This window comes from Mirounga angustirostris, unplaced genomic scaffold (assembly GCF_029215605.1).
Source record: "Mirounga angustirostris isolate CCGP_5_RB_7025 unplaced genomic scaffold, mMirAng1.0.hap1 SCAF_10, whole genome shotgun sequence".
Classification (NCBI taxonomy): Eukaryota; Metazoa; Chordata; class Mammalia; order Carnivora; family Phocidae; genus Mirounga; species Mirounga angustirostris.
This window is the reverse complement of record NW_026991718.1, coordinates 24048366-24065110: the sequence shown is the minus strand read 5'-3', so window position 1 is coordinate 24065110 and position 16745 is coordinate 24048366. Positions and strand designations below refer to the sequence as shown.

At 41.7% G+C, this 16745-nt stretch overlaps 1 protein-coding gene across 2 annotated transcripts; it reads right to left on the bottom strand.

Moving 5' to 3' along the window:
* Positions 1 to 1391: 1391 nt before the first annotated feature.
* On the bottom strand, positions 1392 to 16504 carry YPEL5 (yippee like 5). Of its 2 annotated transcripts, XM_054509675.2 has the most exons (4): positions 16348 to 16481; positions 14932 to 15119; positions 4692 to 4856; positions 1392 to 2930 (listed from the first exon to the last, which is right to left on the bottom strand). In XM_054509675.2, exons 3-4 carry the CDS (start codon positions 4830 to 4832, stop codon positions 2706 to 2708), a joined length of 366 nt encoding a protein of 121 aa, XP_054365650.1. In that variant the 5' UTR covers positions 4833 to 4856; positions 14932 to 15119; positions 16348 to 16481; the 3' UTR covers positions 1392 to 2705. The 2 variants fall into 2 exon arrangements, with proteins under 2 accessions (XP_054365650.1, XP_045740299.1); XM_045884343.3 differs by lacking the exon at positions 14932 to 15119 and having other exon boundaries at positions 16348 to 16504.
* Positions 16505 to 16745: the final 241 nt, after the last annotated feature.

Below are 16745 nucleotides of genomic sequence, written 5' to 3'. Positions count from 1 at the left end.
GGGTATAGGGCCATCCCATAAGACTTTTATGAATAAATAAATTTAGAAAATAGATATGCTATTTTTCTCCTCCAATCCAGAAGTAGCCATTTACAAGGGTAACTTAAATTGTTACAGTAATTACTAACAAACGCTTAATCCCCAAAATACTCACTTTAGGTTCTCTTTAAATAAAAGCACTCATGTTTAAAACCAAAACAACTTAAAGTTGGCCACTGTCATCTAAAATGAAGAGGGTTTTGAAGTCTTCAAAGATTAAAGCTTTACCTGTACAACCCCCAGTAATCCGCTTATCTTGTGGTATACTCTCCCCTGTATGTGGTCAACCTCTTCATCCCAAAGCAGAATCATTCCCATTAAGTGCTTTCCCATCTCCAGTGAACAGTGTTCATTTTTCAATAAACAATCCAATCTGACTTCATCGTTCATGTTGCTTTTTTTTTTTTCCAGTTTTGCAAATTAAGTTTTTAAAAGGCACAGAGGACCTTGTTGTTTGTGGTACCTGCCAGTTCCCTAAGTTAACCTAGTGATAGGACATTTTTTTGTTCATATATACTAAACTGTAGTTTGTCAGTGTCTGAGGCAAAAATCATCACACAGAAGTTACTACTGGTAAATTCAGTATCTCCTGGTGTAGATTAGGTTAAATTAACTAAGCCAGAATATCACCTTATCACTAACTGAAGAAAGCCATAGCTACTCAAAGGTATTACATAGGTGTTCACATTAAAACTAAGATAAGATGTTATTAAAACTAAGTTAAAACTAAGACAAGGAGGGCGCCTGGGTGGCTCAGTTGGTTAAGCAACTGCCTTCGGCTCAGGTCATGATCCCGGAGTCCCGGGATCGAGTCCCGCATCGGGCTCCCTGCTCAGCGGGGAGTCTGCTTCTCCCTCTGACCCTCCCCCCTCTCATGCTCTCTCTCTCTATCTCATTCTCTCAAATAAATAAATAAAATCTTAAAAAAAAAAAAAAAAAACTAAGACAAGGATCAGTGGGAAATAAGTAGTTTTGCAAAACCAATGCAAGACAAAATATACTTTATTGTGACAGCGAATGCACATAGTGCTGCAGGTAAGGCATGCTACCAGGGATCTGCATATAATCAAAGGCCAGTATGGAAATGAATGGGAATGAAAGCTGTCTCTTAAAGCTTGAAGATTTACTCCATGGTGAAGGAAAGATCATTTGTGTCCACTTATCTCAAATGCAGTATTATACACCTACTTAATCAGACACCTATGCCTCTAACCAAGAGCCGGGAAGCAAAGAAGAGAAACTTAATCTTAACTGTACTCGTCACTTCTAATATCAATGAAAGATTTTGCTAGTTGAGGCAAACATCCTTTATAGACAAAGACCTAGAGATTGAGCACTCAAACATCCATTCATACATTTAAATAATTAGCCAATTTTAATGTCATTTATTCCACCAGAAACAAATACTAGAATACCTAGAAATAGTTTGGATAAAGAAACATTTATATTTTAATACTTCATAATGTTGTACGTTTGGGGCTAAAATAACACCCTGAGTCAAATTTGATCCCTGAAGGGACCAAGTACAGTTTTAATTTCAATAGCTGAACTTCGGAGGGAAGATCTGAGAAAATAATGCTAATGACAGATCTAGTCCTTTGATGAAACTATTAGGTTCTACAGACTTATCAAAATCAACACTAAATTGAGGATAGGCTGAAAATGCTTTGCAAAGCATTTTTAGATAGGCTCCTTCATTTTCCCTTCTTTTAAAACAGATGCAGATGAAATGCTTTCTGCATGAACGCACACTGACATTCTGTTCAACTCTTTTCTAAATGCAGTACTATGGGTTTAAACAGTAGGCTTTAATTTAAGCACAGTAATCTCTTCTACACAGTCAATTTAGCTCGAGAGAGGAAAAGAAACACTACCATGAAAATACTTATCAAATACTCCGCTCTTCTTTTAGAAGGTGTTTTTAAAAGCAACACAGGACCAAAAACATCCAACTATTACTTTATTTATATTACTATGCTTAAGTTACATGGAAAAGACAACCAAGCAGTTCTGCCCCATTTCAGGAAAAGTTTCCAATCAACACCAATTATGTGGTGACAAATAACTAGGAATGGTGACATCTTTGGGTCAAGACTGACAAGGAAGGATGGGCTCTGGTGCTACGGTTCATCTCCAACAAGAATATGGCACAGCGGCCAGCACAAGCCACACTAACACTGAACCTTTAGCGCTGGTCACAAAGTCGGGTCTCTTCCCTAAAGCTAGCAAATCAAGTGAAATAACGGGGTTTAAAAAACATTTTTTTAAATGAAGCCCAAATAAGTTTAAAAACCATGCTCTTGACACATTTTCCTTTCAAAATTTACATAAAACACACTTTTTCACTCTAACAGCCCAGATTTTTTTTTCCTCACATAGCCCATCATGTAGCTGCAGATAGATTATTCTGCCTCAAGATGTAAACATAGGGGGAAAAAAATTAACGGCATCTGCATAATATTCTCTCTACACACTGCTGCTGGATGGAAAATTGAAAATTAAAAAAAAAAAAGAAAGAAAGAAAGAAAGGTTCCATCTTAGATTCTCACAACCTCTTGTTCCGCAGTTCATGAATCCGACCCTGATGCTAAGGTGACAGTGTATGTAAGTAGATTTTTGTTTTCAGTGAAGGAGACCTGGGAAAAGATGGAGTTATCTCTTTGTCTTCAAGAGTTATCAGATGGTACGTGCTCCTCGAAGCCCTCACTCTCTCGTACTAGAGCGCGTTCCAGGATCACACGGCCTTCCTTATAGCGCTGGCTGTCTTCAGTGGCGAACTCATAGATCCATCCCAGTTTGCTATTGCAGTTCTTGCAGCTCACATCTCGAACCATGTGGCGGCCAGTGAGCATGACCCGGTCTTGAACTTCACTGTACTGCAGGTTAACTACCTAAGAAACATGGGAACACAAAATTGCCAAGCCCTGTGAGTTATCTGCCGAAGAAGTACACATTATTTTGGTTGGTGCAATAAGAGCAACTTCAGAAAAGCAAACAGCAGTTGTTACTTTAGTCAAACCTACAATACCCTTCCCAAGAGCTATTTTTAGAAGTTGCTGGGAAAGGCAAATATCTGGAAACTGCACTGCACTGGCCATCTAATGCAATCTTGCATTACCGTACCATGTACTAGTCCAAGCTGCACTACTTATATATCCTGTAGTCACATTTCTGTTGCAGTGAAGAGTCCTCCACCTGGAGCCCTAAAACGTTGGTTTGGATCCAACTGTTATCATTCACCATTCAATGAGGAGTTCAAATAAGGCTACCAATGAAAGAGAACCTAGTATACAACAGGTATTCCACAACAGGTATTCCACAACTACAAAAAAGTTTGCCAAATTTGTTTCTAGACATACATTTTATATACAAACCAACTGGGACACACTAGGCCTACTACACTGTGATACAGTTTTCAAATGGGTTCAAATAATCTGTGAAGAATTTCCAGTGATTCTCAACATCCAATAATCCTCTATGCTTTACTTTTCTGTAAATGGCCATATAGTAAATATTTCTGGCTTTGAGGGCTGTATGATTTTTATTTTAACTATTTAGCTCTGCTATTGTAGCACAAAAGCAGCCATAGCCAATACATACATGAATGAGCATGCTGTGCTTTATTAAACTGCATTTACTGCAACAGGTAGCTGGCCTGCCATAGTATACCAACTCCTGCTCTGTACCTAAAGAAAGATCAAGAGATCTACACTATCATTTCTTTCAGAGAAAAGCTTATTTCTAAATGGAACAGAGGGGTGTCCACTGGGAAGTCTAGCTGACCTTTAAGAGCAGTACCCTGGACTAGTTCTGCCCCTTAGCCTAAAAGATTTGGAAATTCAACTCTGCTAATACACATCAGACTCCAGGAGGCAGAATCACATCAACCAATCTTATTTCATTTCATTTTTAAAAAGATTTTATTTATTTATTTGACAGAGAGAGACACAGTCCGAGAGGAAACACAAGCAGGGGGAGTGGGAGAGGGAGAAGCAGGCTCCCAGCTGAGCGGGGAGCCCCATGTAGGGCTCGATCCCAGGACCCTGGGATCATGACCCGAGCCGAAGGCAGACGCTTAACCGACTGAGCCACCCAGGTGCCCCTCACATCAACCAATTTTAAAGCAAACCAAAATCAGAGAAGCAGACAGACTGGTCATTAATTTGTAAATCAGGGAACACTCTTCCTGTTGGCATGCAATAAGCCACAACATAATCAGGATGACTGGTGAGCATAAATTAGAGCAAGGGAAGTTGATTAGATGATCTTTATTCACTTGCACTGTCAAACTATGAAAGCTTAACGCAGCTCTCCCTAGGATAAATCAGTGACATGGATATAGGGGTACTTCTGCCCCTTCTTCCATAGTCTGTGAAGTCACTACTAAATTCTTACACTGAATGTTTCATGAAGCAATGGAGATTGCCCTTCTTATTGTAACACAGTCTTCAAACTTCCACAGTGAAACTTCACATTCTAGGAATGCCTTCCTGAGGTCCCAAAGACAAGCTAGTGGACACTTTCCTGCATACAGATTACAGCTCTCATTCGGACTCTTCCTGCTATCTCCAAGCTCTGAGGGATATTCTGGTATTGCTGTCAAATATATCCACTGAACTCACTTAGGAAATGAAGCTGGTTTTCCCACCAACCTTGTTAAAAAGAAATGCTCTGCCAGTGGCGCCTGTGAACCGAGTGGAGATGAGCTCTGAGCGGTTGGTCAGGATTGTATCGCAATTTGCACAAGAAAACAGACGGGTACCACCGATATGATCGAGGAAAATTCTGCCCATTTTTATAGCTGAAGTTCTAAAAACCTAGGAGCAAATGGAAAAGAACAAGAAAGCATTAGGATTAAAAAAAATTGTTGGTATCTACTTGGTGGGGGTCATAGAGAACCATTTATATATATATAATGATCTCTGCTTTGTAGTTCTTAGTATGGGAAGTAGTTGACTCTGTGCTAAAGGATCCAAGGTTCATACACTAAACAAACAAACAGGCATACCAAGCTAAGAACTGTTTAGAAGCAGTGAGCCAAGAAAGCAAACATGTTTAGGCAAGACTGGAACAATATCACTTCTCTTTTGGCTGGTATGACAAACACAGGAAGAAACTGGAGTATCAGAAACCGAATAATGAGAAGCACAGGCAGAGATGTGAGAAAAAAGGCTTTAGCCTAAGTGTTAAGGGTACATTCTGAGCATATGTAATCTGAGGAAAGACTTGTGGGGCACGTGTGGGGGATCACAAGAGTAGAAAAAGGGGCAATCAGAAATGGGAAGAGGGTAGTCCCGGTTGAGAGAGGGGCAGCTCCGGCCATCAGGCACCCTACAATCCCGGAGGGGCGATGGCACTAACAGCAGTATGCTAGGAGTCTGTGGGGGCACTGTACTCGGTGCTTCTCGTTTCAGAATCATCCCAACAACTCTGTGAGGTTATCACCCCCATTTCATAAATTATCCAAGGTTATTAACTGATCAAAGGTCACAGAGCTTTCAAGTACAGAAAATCATCACTGGAATGCAGTTCACCCACCCTAAAGCCAAAATTCTTGCATTACCCTGGTATAAGGCTAGGAAAACAAGCACAGAAAAGAAGGGAAAGATAAGCCATTATTACATAACTTATATTTAAGAAACCATACTGATTCAATAAATCACAGAAGTGCTGAAACATTGAAACAAGAAGCTTTGAAACCCAGATTCTGAAAACAAGGATAATCACACTTCAGTATTTCAAAAGTTAGAGTTAGTATGTGCAACTCCTTGAATTCACAGCAATTAATCCCCTTAAGCACTATTTTTTTAAAGATGTAGATATAGTCAAGAACACACTACAGCTCTCATTAAATAAAGAATTTATTCCTGGTATAGTTTTCAGCTCCTGTGTTTTAATATTTCTATCACCTATCTTTAAAATGGCATGCAGAGCTGATGCAGCTGCCACTATGAAAACAAACCCTACAATCTATGTTTGTAGTACGAATCCACTGTCATTTTAAATTTGGGGAAATTTCATTGCAAGTTAAAAATTCCATCATTCCTTCTTACATCTGTGAACTTCCTTTAGTTATTAGGCAGTCCTAATGTCACCAAAAAAGTCATCACAAAGGTTGTGATGACTTCCATTAAACATTTTGATATGGAAGTTTAATAAGAAAAACAAATGGTAAATACAATTAAAATTTGTGGCTAGTGAAAGGAAAACCACTGCCCATTAACAAACATGTCAATGAATAAACCCTGGGTGAAAACAAGACTTAAGAAATATTTAGCTTTTTGATTACATTTCTGCAAAATGACAACAGAAGAGTTACTATTGTTTCACCAGCCTTTAAAATGATAGCACTACTTTTTTCAGATGCTTAAGAACACAGTATTTGTTACATAAAGGTCAGAGCTTGCAAATTTTAGGCCTGCAGGCTGAACTCATTTGGTGGCATAGGGATAAAACAGTGAACAAAACAAATAACCCTTCCCTTACCAAACATGTGCACATGTTTAATTTGGCCGACAAAGTTTTTTATTAATAAAAAACACCTGGGCCACCATCAAACATGAAAGATTTCATTAAAGAGCCTATGTTTTGTTTTGTTTTGTTTTTTAAACAATAGGGAGATCTGGCCCACAGGGCACGTGTTCTCCTGTGGCAACAATGACTGGAGGTGACTGGTAGCTGCACTCCCCCAAGGTCATTGGGTCTGCTCAGTCACCACTTTGCATCACATAATTACTTCCCCTGTAAGACATCTGGGTTTATGACTCTTCACATAACCAAGCATACAACAACTTGTGAGCAGGTGATCTGGGTCATGTTTCTTACTGCTGCTCAACTACAGAAAGTAATCAACAGCAAGGTTTTACAGTCTCACCTCTTAAGACAGTCCTCAGATTCCATAATTCTCTGAAAACCAGTATAGTGCAGTGATTTAGCCTCCTGCTTGGGCTTCTGGGACTCATTACTTTAAAGCGAATTTTCCTTCAAACTTTTAAATATTCACATTGTAACTTCTTTCAACCATAATGCAGTATTAACTAGATGTTTTTGAACTGGCCATGGCAGACACAAGGCCGCTGTGGAAAATGTACTGAGACTTCAAAATGAACTCTCCCTGTACCCTCTGCCTACATCATTCTGTCTTTAACTCAAAATTACCATATAGCTGTGACCATTTGCTACTGGATACAGGCAATCTCTTCATTCCTAAATGGGGTAAAGAGATTTAACATGTTTTTTCTTCCTTGCTTCAAATTCAGTCTATTTTTTACTTTTACCCAAGTATTTTTACTGGATTCAATTATATGATTCATTACCAAGACCAAAAATATCTGTGCAGAATCACTATTCCTAGTTGTGATTTCCATTTATAGAGTACTATATATGGATATAAAACTGTAAAATTAGTTATTTGCCAAAAAAGATAGGCTAGAATGCCATGGAATCTAGCAAAAGCAAGCAAAACGTCCCTTTCTATCAAAGGTCTGATCTTTAGGAAGTAGAAAAACCTCTGCAGGGTCATTAGGTTCTAGGTGTTAAGCCTTAGGTTTGCAGGGCTAGAGACTCGACCTACTGACTCACACTATCCAAATTCTCAAGAGGCTGTTATCAATCAGAATGCCACTTTATATTTAAGGAGAAAGGTCATTAAAAAGCTAAGATGTAGTGCCTGAATCAGACTCCTTTGGACCTGGAGGATATACTGAACTCTGCCTTAGACCTAGTAATTATTTAGTGTTTACACTGTATGGGACACTAGGTCACATTCCACATTTAATCCTGACAGTTTTTTAATCGTCACCCTATTTTTGCAGAGGAAGAAATAAAGTCTATGTGACTTCCTGACACTGGCCAAGCTGGAGCCTGAATGAAACCTTGCTCCAGTTGTTCTTTTCCCTCTCCTCATTCTCTAGTGACCAGAGGGCTGCCAGATTCATGGCCTTTCTCCTCAGATTTATCATGTACCCTTCCTGCCTCCATGCTGATCCCTCCTGTATTTCCTTTCTTAGATGGTGGCCAGTTCGAAAGACATACTCTCCTAAACTAGTAAACCCTGGCAACCTCTCACAAAACGTCCTAAATCACTTTTGGAGGTCTTTCTTCCTTCCCCCTCAATGTCTTAATTCAAATTCTCATCCCTTCTAGATAAACCTCTTGTGGCCAGGGAGTGTATATTATTAAATGCAATGCACATTCACAGGTACCCCTATATTTGTGCTAAATTTGATAGCACTACAAAAATAAGGTCAAAGGCATGTGCTTTAGCCATCTCTCTCTCTCTCTTTTTTTTCAAGAGAGGGAGAAGGAGAGAGAGAGAGGAGAGGGGCAGAGGAAGAGAGAGAGAATCCCAAGCAAGCTCCACACCTAGCATGGAGACGACTTGGGGCTTGATCTCACCACCCTGAGATCACACCTGAGCCCAAATCGACTGAGCCAACCAGGTGCCCCACATCTTTTTCTAAGAGCTCATACAGACCACTCCTCTACAACCTTGGAAACTTTTCTTCTGACAAAATAGAATATAGCTAATTCTTTTAGCAAAAAAGTCCCCAGATTTTTAAAGGAATAATTTACACCATATAATTTAGCCACTGTTTAAGTATACAATTGATTTTTAGTAGATTTATAAGGTTGTGCCACTACTTTCTATCACCACAACCCAGCATTAGAATATTTCTATCACCTCCCCAAAATGCCCACAAAGCCCTCTGCAGTCACAGGTAACCAGTGATCTACTTTCTGTTTTTGTTTTTACATTCAAAATATTTCCCAGATATGCTAAGTCTCTTGCTTAGACTTAGAAGAGTTCCAAATCTCTTCAGCCACATATTTTAAAAACACCTTAAAATTGAGCTTTTACACATGACTAATGTTCTCTGTGTTGACTCTAGGGGCACCTTACTGTGTCTCTAAGTAATAAAATACATGCTTTGGTATCTGTCAGTGCTGAAGTTCAAGTTTATAACGAAAACTAGGGCCAAACTCATCATAGCTAAAGTTTTAAGATGCTTTCTTCCTTTTTACAATCTCAAGCAAAAAACAGTAAAAATCTTAATTTTAATAAGTACCATTTCCCAGATAATTTTATAAATAAGTCCTCTTTGGTACTAGCTTTTCTTACTTCCAGGTTATTAAAATTGTTAAAAGCTTGAAATAAGTACCAAACATGGTTGTTTACTAGGAGCCTACTATCAGTTTATCTGAAATTAATGGAAACTGAAGGGCCAGGTTGAAAATATAAGTGAAATTCATAGATGATTTAAAGATCACATTTTAGTAATTGTTTCAATTTCCTTCCCCCTTCAACAGTATATTTAGCTAGCTAGAATTTTCCATTTCTATTTTAATAGGAGACCCTGGTGAAGCAATCACATTTTTGAACCTCTACCTTTTTATAGAATTTTTTAAAAATTCACAGGATTTACAGAATCTGTAAGAGAAAAAAAGCTTTTTTGCTTTGAAAAATTCACAAAATACAATGTCTCCAGGAATGTGTAACAGTTGACCCTTGAATAATGTGGGGGGTGGTGGTTAAGGATGTCAACCACGCGCCCCCCCTGCACAGTGGAAAATCTGCATATAACCACTGACTCCCCAAAAACTTAATAGGCTATTGTTGACCCAAAGCCTTACTGACAACATAAACATAAGCGTCAAATAACACCTTTTGTATGTTGAAAGCATTATATACTGTATTCTTACAATAAAGTAAGCTAGAACAGAAAACATTACAAAAACTATGAAAAAATACATCTACAGTACCGTATTTATCGAAAAAATCCACACATAAGCAGACTCATGCAGTTCCAACCTGTGTCCGAAGTCAACTATTTCAAAAATTAGACAATATGGACTACTTAATTTCCTACTTTGAGTCCAAGTCAATAAAACAACTCTCTAAAAATGTCTATTTTTAGTTGAGATTTAAGGGTTTTTTTTTTTAAAGCAGTTTTAGGTTCACAGCAAAAAAACACGTGCCAAGATTTTTCTAAGAAATCCATGAAAGGCAGGTTTTTGTATCCATGTAAGTTTTTGGTTCCTTTGGGTAAATACCAAGGAGTACAACTGCTGGATCATATGCCAAGTCTTCCAAAGTGGCTGTACCATTTTACATTCCCACCAGTAGGGAATGAAAGTTCCTGTTACTCTACACATCCTCTTCAGCATTTGATGATGTCAGTGTTCAGGATTTTGGCCATTCCAATCGGTGTGTGTGCAGGGGTATCTCGTTTTAATTTGCATTTCCCTAATGGCATATGATATGGAGCACCTTTTCATATGCTATTTGCCATTTTTAAAATCAGGTAGTTTTCTTTTTGTTGAGTTTTTAAGAGTTCTTTGTATATACTGGATAAGACCTTTATCCGACATCTTTGCAAATTTCTTCTCCCAGCCTGTGGCTTATCTTCTTGCGCTCCTGATGTCTTTTGCACAGAAGTTTTTAATTTTAATGAAGTCCAGCTTATCAATTATTTCTTTCATGGACTGTGCCTTTGGTGTTGTATTTAGAAAGCCACTGCTATACACAATGCCATCTAGATTTTCTCCTATGTTATCTTCTAGTTTTATAGTTTTGCATTTTACATGTAGGTCTGTGACTGATTTTAATTTTTGTGAATGAGGTGTAAGGTCTGTGTCTAGATTTTTTTTTTTTGCATGTGGAGGTCCAGTTATTTTAGCACTGTTATTGAAAATACTATCTACATGAGGAAATTGAAAATGAAATTGTATTTCATTTCCACTGTATTGCCTTTGCACCTGTCAAGTATCAGTTCATGATATTTACGTGGATCTCTTTCTGGGCTCTCTGTTCTGTTCCATTGATCTATTTGTCTACTCTTTGGTCAAAACCATACTGTCTTGATTACTGTAACTTTATATTAAGTCTTAAAGTCAGGTAGTGTCAGTCTTCTCTTCTCTTTCAATATCGTATTGGCTATTCTTTTGCCTCTCTATAGAAACTTTAGAATCAGTTTGTTGATATTCACAAAGTAACTTGTTGGGATTTTGATTGGTATTGCACTGAATCCAAAATTGGGAATAACTAATAGTGTGACAACACTGAGTCTTCCTATCTATGAACATGTAGTCTTCTCCATTTATTTCATTCTTGATTTCATTTTTTTTTTTTTAAGATTTTATTTATTTATTTGACAGAGAGAGAGACACAGCGAGAGAGAGAACACAAGCAGGGGGAGCGGGAGAGGGAGAAGCAGGCTTCCCACCAAGCAGGGAGCCCGATGCGGGGCTTGATCCCAGGACCCCGGGATCATGACCTGAGCTGAAGGCAGACGCTCAACCGACTGAGCCACCCAGGCGCCCCTCTTGATTTCATTTATTTTTCCTCATATAGATCTTGTAACATTTTGTTAGATTTATAGCCAGGTATTTCATTTTTTGGGATGCTAAATGTTATTGTTTTTCATTTCAAATTCTACTTGTTCACAGCTAATATACATATATGCATACACACACACACACACACACAAAATCAATGACAAATACGGTATCTTGTTCTTTGTCTGGCTCATTGCTATATACTTTCCTTAAAAGCAGGGGTCAGCAAACTAAGGCCTGTGGGTAAAATTCAAGTTCACCACCTGTTTCTGAATGGCCCACAAGCTAAGAATGGTTTTTATGCTTTTAAATGGTAGGAAAAAGACATTAAAAGATTATTTTGACACATGAGAACTACATGAAATTCAAATTTGCGTCCCTAAATAAAGTTTTATTGGGACACAGCCACATCCATTTGTTTATACTGGAAAGCTCTCTCACTGCCATAGCAGTCTTGAATAGTTGTGGCTGAAACCCTATGGCTTGTAAAATTCACAATATTCACTATCTGGCCCCTGACAAAGTATGCTGACCCCTGTTAAAAACACTTTCAGACGGCAAAAAGGGCTTTTCATTTAGAAAGCAGTCTTTCTCAGTAAAAAAGTAAACTTAGTTGGCACTCAGATTTAAGGATCAACAGGAGTATTAGACAGGATCACTTTAATCCTGCTCCCCTTTTCTTCAGATATTCCTAGCTAAAATCTTTAACTTTCTATAATCAGATCAGCTCTAAAAAGATTGCAAAAATAAATAATAATATACCACCTAGCTGCTGCTTCCTTCTCTCCGCATCCCCAGGATTTAAACAATGTGGCCCAGATATTTGATTTCTGAAATCAGACAGCCTGGGTTCAAATCTCAGCTCTGCCCCTTAAAAGCTGTGTAAACTTTGGATAAGGTATCCTCTGCTTCTTCATCTGTAAAATGGAGATACCAGTATCCATCTCTGAGTTGTGAGAATTCAATGCAGATTATACATTATGAGAATAGTGCCCGGCATACCATAAATGTTAAACAAAGGTAATGCAGTAAAATTAGATTTCCTTCATCCACATTCCCCACCCCAACTTCCCCATCCTATTAAAGAGGAAGAAGGCGGACGCCTGGGTGGCTCTGTCGGTCAGCCTTCGGCTCAGGTTATGATCCCAGGGTCCTAGGATCAAGTCCTCCATCAGGCTCCCTGCTCCCCGCTCTCCTCCATGCTCATGCTCTCTGTCTCTCTCTCAAGTAAATAAAATCTCTTAAAAAAAAAAAAAAAAAGGAGGAAGAAAGCAAAACACAATATGAGACAAGTAACAATTAACTGGCTTCACCTCATGTTAATTACTGCAAAGCTAAGCGAAGAGGTGACAGAAATTACAAGCAACAGGAAAGTTAGAAACCTTCTGAAGCATCTCAAATTCTCATTGTCACAGTTCCAACCCTCCTTGTAATTAATAATCCAGTTGGGATCCAACCCTGGCAGGTAGATTTGGCCAAAGAAAGCATCACACTGCCCAGCCCTAAAAATACCAGGGAGAATAGTAGGTATTGATTTGCATCTGTAAGGACCCACTGATGAGAAAAACACCCTGTTCACAGACTTTTCCTCTGTAAAGCAATTATTTCCTCAGGGTATTTCCATGGACCACAGAACAGACAATACTGGGACTCTACCTATTGCTGGACAAGTGAGTGGGGTTTTTCCAATGCCAGGAGGTGGTTGGCAAATGCAACATACAAAGACTCTCTCCAGCAGGGAACTGAATGTGCAGAGGCCTAGTGCAGAAAGGGTTCAAGAAATCTGCTCTTCCAGAGGAAATTGTGTTTTGCGATGGTTCTGGTAAAATGAAAACACACTGAAGCATGTTTATCTGTTTTTCAGTCTCTCCCCTCTCCAAGACAAAAGAAGGAACAAAACCTAAAGACTTTTAATAGTTTTGGGTCGATTACTATAATTAACATTTAATGCTATTGTTCTCTCATCAACTATTTTCATACTGACTTGTGACTAAATTCTATTTAAAACTTAAAAGGGAGAAAATAAATTGAGTTCAATCCATAAAACCAATTTATCAATTTTTGTACAAAATATTTACCAAGCCAAGGTTTCAGTGACAAGCGAAAGCTCTGTTTTCCTCTTGTTCTCTTGAAATACCCAACCAGTTTCCTTTGCTGTGTCAAATGATGTTCTGGTTATGGAATCAGGTCTTCAATGGGCAGTAACCTGTACTTTTGTTTTTGTCCTTCAAATAATGCCTTTGTTGTTGAATGTTTTCCAGGTTTACTATATTTCTATTAATACTTATTGTTTAGTCATCACTAGAAAATAAGAGTAGTTATGTAACTCAGTGAGGCAGCTAAACTGAGTTGGTAATCTCCCCAAAACACCCCATTGGCAGGACAAATTCGAGATCTCTCATTTGTTGTGATGCAATACTATGAGTCAAAAAAGCCTTATTGGGTGGACTAGAGTATAAATTAACGGTCTGGTTTCCTGATTAAGGTGTCAAGTAACAAATTCATGTCATAGCTAAGGTTCAGTTCCTACATTACCCAGATATTAGGACAGGATTACCAGAGAAACAGATAATGATTTATATAGCCATTTAGGCTCTATAAAACCTAAAATGGTATTTTGGGCACAAATGTATTTAGGACTATCTTCACATCTCATGAATATATTTAGAACTAGCTTTCACATCTCATGAACATATTTAGGACTATGTTGGAGGGTAGTGTCTAATTTAATATCTTCTTTTTAGACTTAATTTTGGCTTTATTTCCCTTCCCTTTTGTTTCTAAACCTTTTTCTCTCTTCTACCACTCCAGTAGAGCAAAAGGCAAGTAAGTGGGGAAAGGTCCTTGATCCAACCATGTATTATTTTTAGAAACCACATGTATGTTACTAACCATTTTGGAAAAGTTGTTTTCTAAAAATTCAATTTCCATAGTTCCCCTGTATAGAATTAAATAATTTACTTGAGCACATTTTATTATCTCCCTCCCCTACAGATAAGATGGTTGCTAGAGATACTTAAAAAGAAAGTCAACCAGTAGGCCTATAGTGGGCACTGAGATGGGTGAGGATATGATAAAGTTAGATATGTCCTTCCCAAGGAGGTACATTCTACCTGGTGTTCCACTACCTTCACAGAAAGGTAATGGGATAAATGGAAAAATACATTGTGTGCCAAATTCCACAAGCTCCACCTTCTCACTATTTGTAAATGCTCCAGGCCTGTTTTTCCTTCCAGGCCTTTCTGCCCAAAAGCCACCCAAAGACTCTCCCATTTTCTAGGTCTAAGCAATACCAATCCATTTAAGAATGCTTCCCACTTCACTCTTACCCACTGCCCTATTTTGAAACTCCCATGACACTCATTTCATACTTTAGTAACACGTACGTTTGTCCTGTTGTTACTCAATTTCATTTGTCTATGACTTTTTGCTAAGCTACAGGCTTCTAGAGAAAGTTCTTGGTAACTTCCTTCTTATCTAACACAGTACAAATATGCAATCAAGTCTTAGGAGAGGAATCCACCAAGATGCTTCACATCTGGCAGAAATATTTACCCTGGGAACACTTCGTGTATTTTGGTTCGTCTGTGTTGGAACGCTGCTGCAACACTGTATACGCGGCCACGCAAAGTGAGCCAATATCCTATTACCCCCAGTGTGACTTCACCAGCAAGTCTAGTTTTCCAAAAACACAAGGTTAGCTAGCCTGAGGTTACTTCAGGTTTTCCATCTGTCAAGGACACCTGGAATAAAAATCCTCAGATTACCGACAGGGCTCTGTAAACAGAAAAAGTTTAAAAATAAATGAGCTGTACACCTTCCCAGACTCTCTCCCTTGGGGGGGGGGGAGATTAATAGGTGCCACGATTAAACAGATCTTTTGGTAGCCGTTCCGTTTTCCAACGCCCGCTGTTCTCAATACCCATTGTCCTACCTAGCTGCCTCGAAGGAGGGCAGAAGAAAGGGGCTGCGAGAGCACGCCCACCCTCCCGCCCGCGGGGCGAGGCCGGGCGCGACCCGCAGCCGCCCAGACCCCGCCAGCCGCCCGCGGCCCCAGCTGGCCCCAGCTGATTGCGGGCACGTGACGCCGCGGGCCAATCGGGAGGGGCGGGGCCGAGCGCGGCGCGGCCTCCCCCCGCACCACGAACCCTGGCCGGAAACAGCTGAGCGGGCGGCGGCGCGGGGTCCCGGCCTGGCCGCCGTGGCGCGGGGACGCCCGACGGCCGTCCGGCAGTCGCACCCGGCCCTCCGCCGGGCCAGCGGGGCCGCACGCTCGCTTCTGGGGCCAGCCTGCGAGCTGCAGGGCAGGGTGGCCGACATTCACCAGGCGGGGCAGACACAAAGCCAACACGGCCCCCCGCCCGGAGCGAGTGCCAGGGGGTCGGGACGGTGGCTCTTTTTCAAGAGGGGCCGCGCCGCGGCTCGGAACCGAGTTCGGACTTCACTCGGGGCCGGGGGCGCGGCGAGGCTGCCGAGGAGCAGGCCTCCGGACATCTGCGGTGGCGCGGAATCCCGGCGCGCCCCCGACACTGCGGCGGGGACGCGGCCCGTGGGGGCGGGGCAGGCTGGGGGTGGGGGGGCACCGCCGGCCAAACTGCCCGCGGAAGGGCCTCCTAGGCGGCGCCGGGGAACTGGCCGGCGGGAGGGCGCGGGCGCCGAGCTGAGGGGTCGCGGCTGTTGCGGTCGCGCCGGTTGTCCCGGCTGCGCGGCGGGGGCGGGCCGACGGCGGCCGCCGCGCCTGGGCCTCACAAAGAGGAAACAGCCCAGCGCGCAGCCCCGGCACTGGGGCCCGCCCAGAGGGGTCGAGGGCGGCCGCGCTGGGACCCCGGGGGGAGCCCGACGAGGAAGAGGCACTTCCTGCCTGAGTCCCCCCGCCCCAGGCCGATCCCGGAGTGCTTCGAAGCCGTCGGCCCGGAGGGCTCCTCAGCCCCCGTCGGGCTCCGAGCCCAGCCCCCCGCCCACCGCACTCACCCCGAGCGGCTGTGAGATCCGCGGCCGCCAGCGGCTCTTCGCTCCTCAGCTGGGATGAAGCCCCTCGGCCACCGAGTCTCCAGGTTTAGTCAGGCCCTGGCCTTGGCCCCGCCTCTCCCTGGTTGGGCCTCGGCGTCAATCACTCAGCATAGCTCCGCCCTTCGAACAGTCTGCTCTCCCGGTTGGCCCAGAACCCCCTTCATTTCTAGGCCCCGCCCCCATCCCCAGCACCCTGCCCCTTCCGCTGGGCCCCGCCCCTTCCCTGGTTCACCCTCCCCCACTCCCTCTCCCCTCCGCGTCGCTGCCCACCCCTCCCAGAAGCCGCAGACACAGGGCGAGCTCCCGCAGCTCGCCCCGCCCCTGACTCTACTCCTCGTACTCGTACAGCCAATCAAAGA